Genomic DNA, 14,682 nt, shown 5'->3' with positions numbered 1-14,682 from the left:
TATATATACGGGGGGAGGAGCGGGACGACTGATCGTTACACGAGAGAGAAAGAGTAGGAGCTCTGACGAAATTACGCATTGTAGACGTTATTAGCCGTAATAATATTGCGGAAATTTTCTATGAGCGAAGCACGTAACAACTCTCTCTCTCTCTCGTTCGCGAATTTTACTTTGTTTATCTGCTGCACATCAACGCGCGTCGATGATGACGGAAATAAAATTTCAAATCGTTATCTATTGAAAAAAAAAAAAAAAAAAAAAAAAAAATGAAAAAAGAAGAAAGTGAATTGAGTTTGTTTTGACAACAAAAAGTTGCATCTTGCCGGTTGTACAACAGCAAATCTTTTTCGTTTTTTGTGTACGTCAAAAAATATCGGTAATGTCTAAATTCGCAGCAACGATAAACGGAACTGTCGTGTATATATCTTGCGCGTGTTTTTTTTTTTACTTTTTGTTTTACTTTTCGATAAGAACGCGCTATAAATAGAAACGCGAGATTTATGTTACGCGCGTCTCGCAGCGAAGAAATGCAAGGCGCGATTATCTTTCCGCGATACGGGATTTATAGCGGAAGTGAAATAGGAATTCAACGAGTGAGATTTCGCGCGCGTATCCCGCCGAGTGTATCTCGCGGAAAAATCAATATATGAGCCGCGGGCGTGTAATGGGCACTTACCCATTTATGGACGTTCGACTGATGAACCAGGATAACGCCGAGCTGGCTAACGAGTGCCAGGCCTGCAGAGGTAGCGAGTCGGATCTCTCCGCGGATCTCACGAGGAAAATTTCGGCGGCTTTGTCGGGCTGGTCGGCGTTGGGGCCGGTGCCGAGGGGAACCCACAGATCCAGCAGATCTTCCCTGATCTTGCTCTTGTCCACCCTATACCACTTTAAACATAATATATGCATAATTGTTTTCTTTTTCTGGGTTTGTTTTTTTTTATCTTCTGCGCGTTCAAATAACGAAGATACTTCGCGCACACATGCACACACATATTTCGTTCACGCAACTGCACGCATGCACACAAACATATGTATTTTTGCGGAATATCTTCGAAAAAAAAAAACAGAGAAATAACAACACACACATGAGGATAAAAAGCCTTAATGAAAATTGATTTTCTCAGAATTTCGCACAATCTCATGAGGTCATTTGATCGCTAAAATCATCGTGCCGTTACAAAGTACATCAATTTGCGGGAATAAAATTCGCGAGACTCCAGTACATTCCATTAACGTCCCACCGGGTGGGCCGTCGAAAATGTATTTCTCGCTTCATTACCGCGGCGTATTACGGTATTAACGATATATATATATATATATATACATACATATATATATCTCTCGGCGTCTCCTCGCGGATCAATTTTCCCTTCGCAATCGCACGACATTCGACATTTCGAGAGGTCGGCGCAATTACGCGCTACCGGATTTCTTCTCTCGCACTTTTTTTTTCTTCTTTTCTCCACCCTCTTGCAAATTGTACATCCGAGGGAGGAAATCCGTCGTCGACGACCACGGATTCGTCGTCGGATCGACGACGACCAATCATTTTTCGACACACGCGAGTTGAAATAAAACTCGAAAATTTTATTTATTTCATTAAGGCGCCGCGCGCAGGCTGCGCGCTGCCGGGGCGTCGACGACTAAACATTTTTCGCTTCATTATCGAACGCGCGTATATCGCGACATTAACGTTCTCTCGCCCCGCGCCGCACGCCGCGCGCGAAGGAGAACCGCGAAACGCCGCACACAGTCCGAAAAGCAATTACGTTGACTGGCCGTTCGGTTGGTCGGTCGGTCGGTCGGTCCACCGGGCCCTTGCGCTACACGACAGATATCCGATTTCACCGTCAGCTTCCGAGAATGAGAACCAATTACGCGGCCCCGGGGCATTAAGGAATCGATCTAATTTGCGCGCGCGCTCGACTCGGCGCGGCGCGGAGCGGAGCGGCCGGCTCTTAATGGCGAGAGAGCCGGCCGATGAAATTATACGAAAATGTAATCAAGGCGCTTTTTGTCTCGTTTCGCTTCGAGCGGGGCAGGGGCGTAATTAGGAATGCTTTTGCGCCTCGCGACGGGGGACACTTGTTGCTCGCTCTCCGCCCCCCGCCCCTCTCCCGCTCCCTCATTTTCTCACAACGCGTCTCTTTCTCTCGCTTCTTTTTCTTTATTTCACCCTTTCGTCCTTCTTTTTTCTCTTTGTCTAACACGCGGATCGCAAAACCGCTGTCGCTCTTTCTCTCTCTCGTTCCCTCCCGATCGTGCGTCCTCCTCTTTCTCTTGTTTCTCTTTAAATTTCTCTCTTTCTCCGGTAGTCGAGAGCGAAAAAGGAAGAAGGAGTCGGCAGAGAGGAAAAAAGCCGGGAGATGGAAGGACTTCGCCACAGAAGGAGAGTAATTAACACCACGGTGCCCAGGTGCGCGGCCCTAAGAAGTCGTTTATGGATTGCTCGGCTGCCGCGTAGCCCGGCCATCAATTAGATTCTCTAATTAAAACAGTCCGCTCTTCTCGCCGCGAATGGTGCATTAACTCTCTCTCTATCTCTCTCTTTCTCGCCCGGCCCCACAAAGTTCCAACGATCGACTTTGTCATCGTCCACCGGGCGGAGGCGCGACGGATCGTCGTGTTTCTTGTTCGACGGCAGCTTGGCCGGCATCGATAAGACCCCGCGATACATAACACCTCGAGTCACTTACGGGTATGAGAACGCCGGACTTTCGCAAAACGCTCTCGATCGATGCCGGATGAGTAATCGTGTTTCGACCGCGCCTCCTTAACGTTTTACATCTTTGAAGGATAAGGAAAGAGAGAGAGCGAGAGAAACTTTTTTTCGATGATTCGAAATAATTTCGCAACACACAGTGAATTGCAGAACTTTAATACGAACGAACGAAATTCGATTTGTGACCGCGTCTTCGTGAATATCGGCACAGTAATAAGTTTCTCTCGAGCGTCAATCTCGTTTATTCTCACGCGTCAGTTCCTTTCGCAAATAATAATTTTTTTTTCACAATTTGCAATAGAAAATTTAAACAAACGAGAGAACTCGTTCAACGGCGTCGCGGCGAAATAGCTTCACGGTGTTTAACGCGACCGAATGACGTTTTCTGTTCTTTTCTGTTGTTTCTGGTCGCAAAAAAAGTCTCATCATCATCTTCTTTCCGAGGTAGGGTAATACCGAAACAAAGAAGTCTTCCATGCGATGCGTGGAAGTGCGAAAGCGAGCGCGCGCACCTTTGTGGCGTTCGCGAGAGAGAACGCCGCGCGTGCAATTTTAATTATGGCTACCAGCGTGTGTCGCTAATTGCAGGTAGCCCGGACGGACTCACCCCATCACGTCATCACACTTTGATTCGACTTTTTCTCCCGGGGGCATTACAAATGGCTACCGACGTGGTCGCGCGCGCGTTGCCGGACAGCATTCCTCTTTGTGTCATTAGTGGCGACTTTCTGCGCAGCACCGGAGCCCCCGAAAGGTAGGAGGAAAGAAAAGGAAGGAAGGAAGGAAGGAAGGAAGAAAGGTATAAGATCCGGTCTACGCGCCGCGAGAGAGACGCAGACGAAGAGACAATCGACTGCTCCGCGCACCTTCCGTGTAGCACGCACCAATCGCGCCTCACCGACAACAAGTAGCCGACTCGGAAATCGCAGCCATCTAAATCAACGTCGCGCATTCACCGCGACGAACCGGCGAAATGAAGAGGAGGTTTGACGTTTTCTCCTCGGAATATTCGCAAGATGCGCGCACTCGCGTTACACAGGTTTTCGGTACAAAGCGCAACGATTTTCAGAATCTCATTACAAGATTTGAATTACAACAGCTATTTTTATGTCGCTCTACAAAGTAAATATAATATTTACTTACATTTCAATATTTAAGTAAGTAAACATAATATTTTTACATTTTGTCAAATACATATTCGACAGGGAATAAATATCGAGAAAGTTTCGCAATAAAAAAATTGCTGTATATTTTTTTTATCCCGTGTAAAAGTTTCAATAAAGACAGAAGAATATTGCAAAATCTGTTCAAAAAATGCATCGCTAGAAGTGCGCGAGAAAGAAAGACAGAAAGAGAGAGAGAGGGAGAGAGTGCAATTTTCTCAAATATAAAATAACAGGGTGGCGCGTTGCTGTTACGTGATTACGCCGTTCGCCGTGTAACAATGGCGAGAAGGAAGTCTCGCTGTATGATTTGAGATCCGCGAGAGAGAAAAAGAGAGAGAGAGAGAGCGGAGTTTGTTGATCATCGGCGGGAGAGTTACGTTCGTAAGGTAAGCACTTCGTCCGAGACATTTATGCGTCGCTTTATACCCTTCACGGTGGCGCGGAGCATGGGAAAACTTGTAAAACGTAAACGTGGAAATATAAACTATAACGTTCGACTGTCATCGCGCGCGGACCGTGTTGTTACGCGCGACATGTGTTTACCGAATCGATATGTTTACCACCGGCTTGCTTTCGCGAATTGTGCAGCTCCGAAGTTTCGCCGCTCGGATGTTTCCTAACGAGTTTTTTTGCGAATAAATACACGAACGCCTGACGCATCATAAATAATCATTCCTCTCAGATTAACGAAGTTCGAACAGAAATACGACGAATTAAAACAAACAACGCGAGCGTTTTGACGTTATTATTCGGGATGGCGATTTGTGCGCGCGAGGTTCCGTTCGTTCTTTTTCTCGAAATCTCTTTCCCATGTCCAGGGAGATGGGAGAGAGAAAGACTTGCGCGCGAGAAGCACGCGTAAACCCGGAGCAAAGTGCGAACGATAAACAACGCTGTCGAGCGGTTTATGCTTTCCGCGCGAATACTGGGGATGTTTGGCTGCTCGACTGCGCGGAACTCCTCGGATTCCTGAGGCGTGTTGGATCGCGACTCAAACGCATTCTCTTCCCGTGCCATTATGTTATTGCTGCCGGGGCGGCGGCGCGGTGGCAGGCCGCGTTATATCGTGGGAGAAGAGCGACGCAGACGAGAGAAAATCGGCGAGAAGACGAGCTCTTTCTATTTCTCTCTCTTATCCGAGAGAGAAAGAGATAGTTTGTCTTCTCGCCGATTTTTTTCTCCGGAGAAAGAGCTTTTCACTTCGACGACGAGGGCGAACGGTGGGATATTACACAAAGATTCGCATGTACAGTTATCTGAAGACTACGTTCCCCCCGTTCCGCTTTTTTTCTCAGCTCACTCGGGGGGAATCGTTTTCTAATTAAAAAAAAAAAAAAAAGACAGATTCCCGCGTTATTTGTTATGTGGAAATGTAAAATATGAAATAACTTAAAAAACCATAATGTGAAACATGAGGGTTAAACGAAATTCGTGAGAGAAGCGAGAAAGTTTTTTCTCAAGAAATCAGCCTGCAAGGTTAACCTGCGTCGAATCCGCTTTATGATCACACGGCAATAAGTCTGCAAACGCTCTGACGAAAAGCAGCCAGCGGGAAACTCAAGAAGCAACGCGGGAGGAGCGCGAAGCGAACTTGCTACCTACCCCTTTCGCAAAAATCACACGAAGGGCGCGCGGAGTGTCTTGATTGGAAAAGCAACGAGGGTGTAACTAACCGTGAGGATTTTTCATCGAGAGAGATCGACGATCGGGCTAACGAGGCCGGCGCGCCTAGAATATCAGTTCGTTTGTAACAAAAAAAAAAAAACATCAAAAAATATCTTCGTGTGATAACACAAATAATTTTTCCTTGTTTACAATTCGATAACAGTAAAACTCGAAATTATTTTTCTCATTAAAACTAATAACAAAGATAAACTAATTTTTATAAAAATATAGAACTTACGTATTGTTTTTTTTTTACTTCAAGATAAAGTGAAGAGTCACGCAACGCACGCACGGATATAGTTCGGATATTATCAGACATAAACAACTTTGACGTGATAACAGATAATTTTGTCTTACTTAAAATTCGATAAACAGTAAACTCCAAATTAGTTTTTTAATTAAAACTGCTAATAAAAAAAGACAGACTATTTTGTAAATTGAAAATACAGGATTACGAACGTATTTTTTTTAAATATCACTTCAAGATAAAGAAAAGAACCACATAACGCACGGATACAGCTCAGGTAGCTCGACACACACTCGCGCGCGCACGCACGAACGGACAATGAGATCTCTTTCGACTATCGTCTATTTTTTCCGACACGGGAGTCAATCATGCGTGAAACTTTCGTGAAAACGGAGAAGGGCGCTTTCGCCCGTCGTGTACGTTCCTGTATATAAATCGCCACGTCGCGGCGTATCATGCCCCTGAGGAACATTTCGAGAACAAGCCGATAACAATCTGTGTCCGTCTCGCGGCTTCGTTATCCGATCCGTATTATAACGGCGCGCGAAATAACTTGCAAATTACAATGCGCGCGCGCGAGAATCCTCGTCGCGCAAGAACTCCTCCAATTTTCGAATAAGTCGTTTTTCACGCGCGTTTCCTTTAATTTCCGCGTCTCAAATTTTAAAAATATATCCGAACGACGAGGATTACACACGCGTTGAATTTCTAGGAAAAACTTTGTTGTCCTCCGCGTGCGGGGATCATACGCGTTTCGATTTATTTTCGATATTATCTTGTCTCCGGACTTGTTCCGAAGAGAATGCGTTAAATAAAAACCGCGCATTCCTCGTCGTTTCCTTTCCTCATCACGCCCCGCTGCGTCAGAATACGACAGCCGCAACTATAAAAAATGCTGTCGTAAAAAAATAGGACGAAATAAAAAGTCCGAGAAAATGGAGCTAACGAGATCTCTCTCATCTCCGCCAGTCTCTCTTCACAAAGGCCGACCCCCGCAATTTTAAAGTCTACGCTTTAAAATCCGAGGTTTCAGCCTCGCGTGAATTCTTTCTTTCTCTCTCTCTCTCTCTCTCTCTCTTGCTCGGCGACTCCGCACAAAGCACATCTCCAGGTGCTTTACCTTGCCAGGTATTATTTCCAGTCCGGAACCGGTGCTATTTCACCTTTTCATACGTGCGAAAATATACAAAAAAGCGCTCGTTTTGTCTCTCAGTCGAGTTTCAGTTTTTCCAAATCACTCGCCCAACTTTAACCTCGCGCGATAAATTTTTAATGAACGAATTTTTTCAATTGTGTCAAAACTATACAAATAGAAGTAATTTTATTTTCATGAATAATTGAATTAAAAATAAAAAATTAGTTCACGAAGAAGAGCCTTACTTATTTATTCGCGCGCGAATGAAGTTCAAGCACACGTTTCCGCGGAAATCAGTTTTCTGATGTAAGCGTCCGCGCGCGCGTGAGCCACGTGCGATTATACGGCGCGATAAGCGAGGATCCGGACGCTGGCCGTTTGGATTTATCTCGCGAATCCACCTCGTCGAGATCCTCTCCGGCGCGATGCTGGGTCAGACCAAACGTGCGAGAAGGAGACAGACGAAGCAAAGAAAAGAGACCGCCGCGGTTCGTCGTAAACGCGCGTGAGGCGTGTCATCCGGTTCTTCCCCAAACAGAGTCTCAGAGTCTCGCGATAGCGCATCTGGTCGCGTACTGGGCTTTTTCTTTTACGGTCTCTCGAGAATGATCCCGCGTAATGAGCATCGTGCGAGAGGAGGAGAGAACATGGCGTGTCGCGGGTGTGATTCGCGGTCATGCGATCGCGCGCGTCCGATTAGACCGCGAGGTTCTAGCGCATCGCTATTTGCGGCGGGATCGATCGATCGATCGATAAGCGGAGTTCGTAAAATGTTATGCAAATTGCAATCATATTGTTTCTCGTCGCGGAAGTGCGGCGAGAGTCTCCGCACGTGTGCGTAGCACCGTAACACAACGTGTGCGCGCCAGAAATTCGCCCGAAGGCGAACGAGGAGGACGAGTTTGATTGATAACGAGCGGTTTGGATTATCCACGTCGGTGTTAGTCGACGTCGCGCGATGTAGATTGATAAAAAATTGCGATATCGGAGAGATCGATATTAGCTGCGAGGTGCAAATCGACGAGGTCGCGTATTGTTTCTAACGCGACGCTAAGAGAAACAGAAAAATAATTAAAAAAGAAAAAAAAAGAAAAAAAAGAAAAAAAAAGAAAAAAACAGATAATACAGAGCCGGTATTATTAAGATGATAATAATAATTTCTTTGTTTGATCTCCCCTCTCCAGAGTGCCCGCTCAGCGCTTTATCGGGAATACCGTTGTAATTGCACTTTGTGAGATCACGCATCGGTGCATCGATGACTCAGAGAACGCGAGTACGAGATCGCGGCGTGATCGACACACTTAAAATTCCTGAGAAACAGGAACGACGCACGTTCTTCGTGCGGAAGGGCGCGAAAAAAAAAAAAAGAAACGAAAAGAGCGAAACAAGGGTCGGATGCAGGAAAGAGACAGGGGAGGGAGGGATTGCAACAACAGGGAAAACCAGAACGAGATATATACGCGAGTCGTCCTTCGCGCGCGTCCTTTTCCCGGATTCCTCTCTTTCTCTCTCTCCTCGCCCTCCCTCCCCCTCCCCCTCAGGAGCCTCATCCATCAGTCACTTAATATTTCAAAGCAGTGCCCTGTGTGCGCACCGCGTTCTTCTCCCTTCTCGTTCCCTTGTCGTCTCTGATCCGCGACGAGATGCGCGACCGTCGTTGAGTGAGGCTGTGTCGCCCTTTTTAAAAGCTTAAAAACACCAGAGTGGAGCTGTCGCATCAACACCACTACGCGTGGGATCGGGGGAGTAAAGTTTTTTCCGACTTTAGCTAAGGGACGTATATATATATATATACGTATGTATATATATGTACGTATAACGCAAACGAGACGACGTTGCCTGGGATGCGCGAAGTGATGTCTCGCGTCGATTTCGTGGGGAGAAAACCTCGCGGGGCATCCCCTTCCCCCTTCCCCGCGCTCTTCTTCCCGTGCTCGAAATTCAAATTTCTCGTTTCACGCGACCGAATGGGATTCTTCCCTTCTTCTCCCGTGAGCACCTGCCCGAGTGCGCGCCGCAGTCGCCGGAGTCGAGATCGATTCGCTCTGCGTCTCTCGCGAGGGTGGCGAGAGCGAGAGAGGGAGGGAGAGAGGGATGCCGCTCGCGGATACGAAGATAAAAGTCACCGTTGTTTTTTTCCTACTCCTAACGCCGAGCGAGAGATGCGCGACCGGATTGTTCGGGCTGATTCGAGCGGAAGATGAGCTCTCATGAGCTGAGAATGTAATTTCGATCGAGCTTTTTTTCTTTACTTTCTCCCCCTTTCCCCCCACCCTCCCCCCAAAAAACTGTCACTTTTCTTAGGAAAAAAACCGCTTGGAAAATTAAGAACGCAAGTGCGCGAAGACGTGAACGTGTTGCGAAGAAAAAAGAGCGACATCTTGGGCAAAAATAAAATCACGTTAATTAAATATTAACTTGATGACTTGAAAATGTTGCTAAAACGAGACAAGCGTTTCTTCGACAAGCGAGACAAGCGTGTGTACACACACACACACACACCGATAATAGATAACGAGTAAGTTTTATCTCGATGTTACTTATGCAGAATTAATCGCAGAAATTTATGAAGTTTCACGAGGCAATTTCATTGCAGATATAACAAAAACGATCGGTTTTGTCCGCATTGATTCCGCGATCGCAACGTTATCGCGTACGAGAGCGTTGAAGTTATAAATAATAAAACTATTGCTCGTTTAAAAAAAGAGAGAGAATTGAAGTTTTACATCTCTTGAACTATTGTCAAGTGTTAAATAAAGTTCTCGAGAAACAAGTGTTGTTTCTCGATGTGATACTTTTATAACGCGCAACACTTGAATCGCGATTCGAGAATCGTTTTCAACGATTTTGTTTACGGTGATAAACAACTACATTCTACTGCGCGTTAATCCTTTGTCAAAGGAGTTAAGTGTCGGAGCAATTGAATCAATTGCCGGATCTCTCCGGAGGATGACGCGATTGCGAAAAGCGGATAAAAAAAAAAAACCAAGAGATAAATCGCAAATGATCTATCGATATAGAATAGAAAAAAATATACGGAAGAGAGAACGACTCATCTGTGTTTCTCTCGATAAATAAATTATTCGTCACGAAAATTTACTTTGCACAAAAACGATGGCCGATAGTTTGTTTCTCGCACTCGTTCGATTACGCTCTACCACTCTCGGATCGACGGGTATCGCGAGTTCGCGTTTTTCGCTCCGATCGTCGTGAAGACCGCGATCGTGACCGCCGCGAGTTAAATTGGCGTGGACTTCGCCGTAATTATAAATAGGATAGGAAAGCTCGTGGTGAGGACCACGGCGTATACATACACGTCGTGGACAGTGCCCGAAGCGGCTCCGAGAGAGAGAGAATGTTTCAGGAATATATCGAGGACGTAATTATCCCGTAATTACCGAGCGCGGTCTTGACTCTTGAGCAGCTCTACGTCTCGGCGGTTAACCGAGTGGGGGTAGTCAGTGGTTGGCCTTGTGCGGTAATTGTACTAATTATTACTGCCCTTTTCCCCCCTCTCTCACCCCCGCCCCTCTTCCCCTCCCCGTGCATCATCGCCAGTTTCCTCCCCAATTACCCTTGGTGGCCCGCGCGCGCGAGAGAGTCCGAACTCGCGGAGATTTCAGAACCTCGTTTCTCGGAAAAAAAAAAAGAATCTTCTCTAGCGCCCGAGAAGATGCCCGCGGGGCAGTCGTAAAATTGACGGTGGGAGGTTTCTGGGAAATCGTAATTAATTTACGGCCGCATAAATTAGAAGTAATCGACAGGGAACTAAATGACGCGGTCGGACTCCGCTGGCGGAGTTGAATTTTCGTGACGTGATTACAAAGAACCGAAACAGCATGCATGCAAAACTATGCGTGCGCGTCTTCGTAGGAAAAAAAAAAAAAAAAAACAACCATGCATTAAATTACATTCGTCACTGATTAATAATCTTCAAAATATTCGAAGAGTTTTATTCTAATTGTCGCGTCCAATATAATTTTCTTAGAATTTTCGACACTTTAGAATAAAATTTCTGTGAGTAAATAGTGAGTAAAAAACAATATTCGAAAAAAAAGACACGAGCTAAATTTGTAAATACATGTGTAGTTTTTCCGAATTGTTACATTTCGAGAATTTATTTTTGCAATCGAATTTCCGGCGATTTAACGGAACATAGATTCGTACTTCAATAAAACATTAACGCGTGAGAAAGTGGTGCACCGTGGCGCACCGCCGCGACCCGTACGGCCCTGAAACTGTGCCGTGACCTCAAGCGGTGACGGAGAAAGCGCAGCTGGGCGAGAGGTAAACAACGATACTTGGCAACGAGAACAATCGCGACGAGAAATACAAGATAATCTGATTTCGAGACAAAAAAACAATCGCCAGAATAACAGACGCGATATTTACGTGACGTTGCTGCGCGAGATGCAGCGTAAAAAAAAAAAAAAGAAGACGCTTCTCTCGCGCGCGCCTCCGCGTCTTACAGAAAAAAAATATGAAGACAACACGTCAAAATTGCATCTTACCTTACGCTTGTCATACGTCGCCAGAAACTCGTCAGCTTTCCGCTTGTCGTAGAGCATTCTGGCGAGGCTGCCGTGCGGTCTGCACGCCGTGGAGTTGCTGACCTGACAGGTGGTGTCCTGACAGCCATAGGCGCACCTGGTTTGAGGAGGTTCGTCCGCGCCCGCCATACTTGCCGCGATGAAAATGCCACGCCAGACCGGTCCACCCGCTAGCTACGTGCGCGTCATCGAGCGCGATTTCTTTCGTCGCGCGTGAATCACCGCGAGTCGAATCGACAAGAATTGTAATTCGGTGAGCGCGAATCTAACACGTCGTCACGTAAACACCGCCGGAGCACTCAGCACGTGGCCATATTGCGATCGAGGCGCCGCCCGCTCGGAACGACGCGCGCCCGAACTCGCTGCAGCCGTCGGTAATTGACCGACTGGCGAGAGATACCCAGTAGGTGGACGTCGGTGGTCATTCACGTGACGTCATCCACTTCGTGCGGTCGCCATTATTGATTAACGTTAGTCGAATTTCGATTGCGATCCTACCGTGTTTTTTTGTACTAAAACTTTCTCGCGTCTCGCGTCTCGCGTCCGTTTTATCAGTCACATAGTGTACACAAGCGTTTGGTAATAAAACCCAATCGAAATCCCGTCACGAAAACATCACTCCGGCTTCTAATTGTTTCTCCATTCTGTTTCCTTCCAAGCACTCCTTAAAGGATGACGAAGTAAGTTGCAAAACTCATTGTTTCTCGCCGTATTTTGTCGAAGACAAGTGTCGAAAAAAAAAAAAAAAACCATCGTGGTCGATATTTTTCAAGACGCGCGCACACACAACCCGAGCTCCGAAACTGTCGAGCAAGCGGAAAAATTTACATGTTTTCTGTCTTTTACTTTTCTTTTTTTTTTTTCGTCGATGTCCTTCCGACCAAAGCGAGCGCATGAAACTTTTAGACGAGATAAATATGGCGAAGGGAGAGCGCTCGGCGCACCGGTGCGAGTTCGATGAATATTTTAGACCGTCACATTGACGCATCACGCGCGATTTGTTCTTTCTCTTTCTCACTTCCATTTTTTTTCTCTCGCGTACGCTCTCTCTCTCTCTCTCTCTCTCTCTCTCTCTCTCTCTCTCTCTCGCCTCTTTCTCGCTTACACGTCCGCGCGCTGATAATTCATTAATTTATGATAAGCTCGGCCCGCGCCGCCCACGGGCCACATCCTCTTCCTCCCCCACACGCCATAAATCATTTTCGCGTCTGACATTAATTGCGCGCCACCCCTCGTTACCAGGAGAAATGAGATTTTTTTAATTGGCGAATTTTTCACCGCCGCTGACACCCTGCCACCCGCTCCCGACTACTCTCCGGCCTTCTCCGGTATACTTTGTAACGTATACCGAAGAAAGAGAAAGAGAGAGAGATAGAGCCTGACGTCGAGGGTATACGCGCGGGGTGCGTAATAGCTTTTTAAAATTTGACAATGATACGCGCCGGGAACTTCACGTCTTATTTTATAACTTTACAAGTCCGTCCGCATATTTATGCGTGTACAAGCTCGGGCGTGTCGGGACACTGTTGTGAATCACGTGCGGAAACAATGAGAATTTTTTGTTTTAAAATAATCTCTTTGGAAAGCCGTTTGTTCGCGAACTTGTTTACGAATTTACGCCGTTGTTATGATCGACGTTTTTATGAATCTCGCGCGCGCGAATGTAAATGTTGTTTAAGATCGTCGAGATATACCGCGTGTAAAATACGAATCGAATATTAGCAAGTCAAAAAAGCGCGTTTCCCTCCCGCGAAGTGGTCATTTCGAAGCATCGTGGACATTCCTGTCCTACGCCCGGCGCTTCAGCGGGGCCTTAACTCGATAAGTCCCCCCTCGGTACCTGAAGTGAGCTCATAATCGTGAACGAAGCGCGCAACCGCTTATTACAAGCGAGGGCATTGTAAATTTGCAGGGAAGGAAGCGGAGAGAAGAAGCGCAGCAGCAGAAGCGAGAGGGACAGCAGCCGAGAGAGGATGAGAGCGGAAGGGAGAAGGAAGAAAGAAGAAGAGCGAGTGCGGAAAGACAGGTATGTCAGGGAAGAAAGGATAAGAGAGAAAGAGAGCGAGAAAGACAGAGAGAGAGAGAGAGATAAAGGGGGGAGGGCAAGTCAGAGGAAGGAACGAGATGAGGGAAGCAAAGAGGAGTCGAAAGGACAAAGCGGCGCAAAACGTGCCCCTCAGGCATCTAAAGTCTTTCTTCAGCGCTGAAAATTTATCGTTCCGCAAGCGCCGGCGAGCAGAAAAATAGCGAGGGAGGAGAGAATCTCCGGGGCGAGAGGAGGACGCGGGTGCCGAGGAGCCGAAAAGCGTTTTGTTCCATTTATCTGGGCAAATCCAGATTTTACCGAAAAAAAGCCGGTGTTTGAGATAATGAGAACGTTTTTTTTCTTATCTCTCTTTTTTTTTCTTTTTTGAAGCGCACGGAAAACGCTAATTAATCCCGACGCGAAGTTACAAGCGCTTATTTAGGAGGTACGCGTTCGCGTACACGCTCGATGAGTTACATCGTGTCTGTAATTACGCGGGGAGTTGAGATTCGCACATGTATGTGTGTGCGTTACAAAGTTTGTGTAAGGCGTCGACGACGGGAATAACGACATTGCTCGAAAAGCGGTAAAACAAGTTGAATTCCGAGACGGAGAAATAATTTAATTACGCGGAGAATAGTCGGAACGAGGACGATAATGTGACGTTTAACGCACGACGGAGAGCGACGTGTTGTAAATATATATGTGTATATCTCAGTCGAAGGCATTTTTCTCAGAGACACTACAGGCTATCGAGAGGAAGGATCTCCCGATGAAAACGACCGGCTCTTATCTTGTACTCGCAGGTGGGCCTCGATGTTCGGTTACATTAATTCGTGATAACAGGTTATGGATCTGCTGGAAAAACTATTTTATATATTTTTTATATACTTTTATCTCGAAACACACGCGTGTGTGTCTCTTGTTTCCTCTCTCTCTCTCTCTCTTTTTCGTGAACTTTGTCTTGCAACAATTTGTTACCTTACATTTACGCAAAGCGCATACAATTGATATTCTCGCTAATATTCGGAAGAATTGTAATCATTGAAATATTTTCTTCAACTGTTCGATGAAGGAATAACAATAGTACAGAAATTGGTAACATATAAATCAATAAAACGAAGCCAAATAATAAAATAACTTGGGACTATTAGACTTAACTCTCTAC

General features: G+C 46.2%; 1 protein-coding gene across 1 annotated transcript in view; it reads right to left on the bottom strand.

Moving 5' to 3' along the window:
- The window catches only part of LOC109853097 (methyltransferase-like protein 9), a 30,406-nt gene extending 18,615 nt beyond the window's left edge, over positions 1 to 11,791 (bottom strand). Inside the window, exons 1-2 of the mRNA XM_020424851.1 lie at positions 11,450 to 11,791; positions 677 to 888 (exon numbers count right to left, since the gene is read on the bottom strand). Coding sequence (XP_020280440.1) covers positions 677 to 888; positions 11,450 to 11,617 — 380 coding nt within the window. The 5' untranslated portion in view covers positions 11,618 to 11,791. The remainder of the gene's footprint in view (positions 1 to 676; positions 889 to 11,449) is intronic.
- Positions 11,792 to 14,682: the final 2,891 nt, after the last annotated feature.

This window comes from Pseudomyrmex gracilis, unplaced genomic scaffold (genome assembly GCF_002006095.1).
Source record: "Pseudomyrmex gracilis isolate BER0280 unplaced genomic scaffold, ASM200609v1 scaffold_43, whole genome shotgun sequence".
Classification (NCBI taxonomy): Eukaryota; Metazoa; Arthropoda; class Insecta; order Hymenoptera; family Formicidae; genus Pseudomyrmex; species Pseudomyrmex gracilis.
Note: the sequence above shows the minus strand (reverse complement) of the source record. Positions and strands in the feature narration are given on the sequence as shown.